At 48.3% G+C, this 3,536-nt stretch overlaps 1 protein-coding gene across 1 annotated transcript in view; it reads left to right on the forward strand.

The window, feature by feature from the left end:
- The window catches only part of LOC102239909 (charged multivesicular body protein 1a), a 17,161-nt gene extending 14,016 nt beyond the window's left edge, over nt 1-3,145 (forward strand). Inside the window, exon 2 of the mRNA XM_014538844.1 lies at nt 2,469-3,145. Coding sequence (XP_014394330.1) covers nt 2,469-3,131 — 663 coding nt within the window. The 3' untranslated portion in view covers nt 3,132-3,145. The remainder of the gene's footprint in view (nt 1-2,468) is intronic.
- Nucleotides 3,146-3,536: the final 391 nt, after the last annotated feature.

Consider the following 3,536-nt stretch of genomic DNA (forward strand, 5'->3'; position numbering starts at 1 on the left):
GGGGCGGCGCCCCAACTCCCCAATCAGCCCTGCTCTGAGCCCGACCAGGGGCTGCACCTAGGGATTGGGCGTGCCCTCTGCCACCCGGGAGCAGGCCTAAGCCAGCAGGTCCTTATCTCCCGAGGGGTCCCAGACTGCGAGAGGGCACAGGCCGGGCTGGGGGACCCTCCTCCCCCCCTTGAGTGCACAAATTTTTGTGCACCAGGCCTCTAGTATGTATATAAATTCCCAGTTTAATCTCTCTCTACCCACCCCTCCATGACCACCTTCCCTCTGAGATTCGATAGTCTGTTCCATGCTTCTATGTCTCTGGATCATTTTATTCATCAGTTTATTTTGTTTATTAAATTCTACATATGAGTGATATGTGATACTTGTCTTTCTCTGACTGGCTTAGCATAATATTCTTCAGGTATATTCCTGCTGTCTCAAAGGGTGAGAGCTCCTTTTTATAGCTGCATAGTATTCCATGGTATAAATGTACCACAGCTTTCTTATCTATTCATCTACTGATGAGCACTTGGGCTGTTTCCAGATCTTAGCTATTGTAAATTGTGCTGCTATGAACATAGGAGTGCATATATTCTTTCTGATTGGTGTTTCGGTTTTCTTAGGACATATTCCTAGAAGTGGGATCACTGAGTCAAATGGCAGTTCCATTTTTAATTTTTTGAGGAAACTCCAAACTGTTTTCCATAGTGGCTGAACCAGTCTACATTCCCACCAGCAGTGTACTAGGGTTCTTTTTCTCCACATCCTCACCAACACTTGTTATTTGTTGATCTGTTGATGGTAGGTAGCCATTCTGACAGGTGTGAGGTGATACCTCATTGTTCTTTCAACCTGCATCTCTCTGATGATCATTGACTTAAACATTTTTTTCATATGTCTCTTGGACTTCTGTATGTCCACTTTCGAGAAGTGTCTATTAAGTCCTTTGCCCAATTTTTAATTGGAGTGTTTGCTGTTCTTTTGTTAAGTTGTATGAGTTCCTTATATATTTTGGAAATTAACCCCTTATCCAATGTATCATTGGCAAATATGCTCTTTCATACAGTGAGCTCCCTTTTCATTTTGTTGATGATTTTTTTTGCTGTGCAGAAGGTTTTTACTTTGCTGTAGTCCTATTTGTTTATTTTCGCCTTAGTTTTCCTTGCCCTAGGAGTTATATCAGCAAGCATATTGCTAGGAGAGATGTCTCAGACTTTGCTGCCTATGGTTTCTGCTAGGATTTTTATGATTTTATGACTTACATTTAAATCTTTTACCCATATTTTTGTGTATGGTGTAAGTTGGTGGTCCAGTTTAAATTTTTTGCATGTACCTGTCCAATTTTCCCAACATTAATTATTGAAGAGACTGTCTTGACTCCATTATATGCTCTTGCCTCTTTTGTCAAATATTAATTGAGCATAATGGCTTGGGTCAATTTCTGGGTTCTCTGTTCTGTTTCTTTGATCTATATGCCTGTTTTGTGCCAGTACCGGGCTGTTTTGAGTACAGTGGCTTTGTAGTATAATGACATCTGGTATTGTTTTTCCTCCAACTTTGGAGTCTTCTTGCTTGGAACTCTCTGTGCCTCCTGAATTTGTGTGACTCTTTTCCTTCACCTGGTTAGGGAAGTTTTATGCCATTATTTCTTCAAGCAGGTTCTCTATCCCCTGCTCACTTTCTTCTCTTCTGGTATTCCTAGGATGCAAATATTGTTACATTTCATGTTGTCCCACAGCTCCCTTAAGCTGTCCTGCTTTTTTAATTGTTTTTTCTTTTTGGTTTCCTGATTGAATTATTTTTTTCTTCCCTGCCTTCTCATTCACTGATCCAATCCTCGGCTTCCCTTTATCTCATGTTTATTCTTTCCAATGTTTTTGGTTTTTTTTAATCACTGATATGTCATTCTTCTGACTGGGTGTTTTTCATAGTTTCTATAATTTCTATATCTTTTCTCATGCTGCTGAGCATCTTTGTAATCATTTTTCTGAACTCTATTTCATTTAACTCTTTTGGAGAATTCTTTCTCTTTCATTTGGGGCTTGTTTTTTGTTCCCCCATTTTGCATGCCTGTTTGGGTTTGTTTCTATGTATTAGGTAGTTCTACTATGACTCCTAGTCCTTTTTGGAGGGTCTCTGGTGCAGGATAGTGTCAGACACTGTTTGTGGCTGGCCCTGAGTACCCTGTTTGGAGCTATCAGCAATCCACAGCTTTTGACTCCCTCTAATGGGGCTGGATGTTTTGGAAAGGACCAAGATGTACATCAAGGTCTGCTTTTCCTAGCCCAGGGTCCAGAAGCAGATCAGGGAAAGACTCAAAGCATCCAGATATCCTCCTTTGCCTGCACGCTGATTGTTATTCTCAGTCTCTTAATGAGCCTTAAGCTATAGACCAGAGCAAGGCCACAGGATAGGGCAAGAGGTTTTCCAACAGGGTGGGGCAGCTGTTCCTCACCCCCCACCCCCCACCGCAAAAGCCACTGTGGGTTCGACGCCCCCTGGAGATTCCGTCTCAGGGCCTTTGTGAGGGTTCCGCTGCCGGCCTGGCCATTGACGATACCCTGTTCCAGCTGAAGTTCACAGCGAAGCAGCTGGAGAAACTGGCCAAGAAGGCGGAGAAGGACTCGAAGGCGGAGCAGGCCAAGGTGAAGAAGGCCCTGCAGCAGAAGAATGTGGAGTGTGCCCGTGTGTACGCGGAGAATGCCATTCGCAAGAAGAATGAGGGTGTGAACTGGCTGCGCATGGCGTCTCGCGTGGACGCAGTGGCCTCCAAGGTGCAGACAGCTGTGACCATGAAGGGGGTGACCAAGAACGTGGCGCAGGTGACCAAAGCCCTGGACCGAGCGCTGAGCAGCATGGACCTGCAGAAGGTGTCTGCGGTGATGGACAGGTTTGAGCAGCAGGTGCAGAACCTGGACGTGCACACCTCGGTGATGGAGGACTCCATGAGCTCGGCCACCACGCTGACCACGCCACAGGAGCAGGTGGACAGCCTCATCGTGCAGATCGCGGAGGAGAACGGCCTGGAGGTGCTGGACCAGCTCAGCCAGCTGCCCGAAGGCGCGTCTGCCGTGGGCGAGAGCTCCGTGCGCAGCCAGGAGGATCAGCTGTCGCGCAGGTTGGCCGCCCTGAGGAATTAGGAGCCGCGCAGGCAGCTCCAGGCCCGCGTGCCCTGCCTCTCGCCTTCGTGCCGACCTGCAGCGTCAGCCCTCACTGCTCTCCGAACTTGCCTGCTGGGCCTGGAACCCTCCTGTCCTCCTAGGCTGGGCAGCGGGTGCGTTTGCACAAACTTCTGACTTTCGTGGGTGGTTTCTGTGACTTTGGGCCAAGCAGCTGGAAGGTCTGTGGGCTCCCTCTGTGCCCTGGTCTGTGGCGATGCCCTGTGATAGCAGGTGTGCTGCTGACCGACAGCAGTGGGGGTTGGCGTCCCCTTGCCAGGCGGTACCTGGAGCCCTCCCAGCAGCGGGCAGGCCTCCCCCACCCCTAGACAGACATGGGCACAGGTAAGGCCCCAGGATATGTGGGGGACGCCCTTGAGGGCCACC

The sequence above is a fragment of the Myotis brandtii genome, unplaced genomic scaffold (genome assembly GCF_000412655.1).
Source record: "Myotis brandtii unplaced genomic scaffold, ASM41265v1 scaffold199, whole genome shotgun sequence".
Taxonomy (NCBI): Eukaryota; Metazoa; Chordata; class Mammalia; order Chiroptera; family Vespertilionidae; genus Myotis; species Myotis brandtii.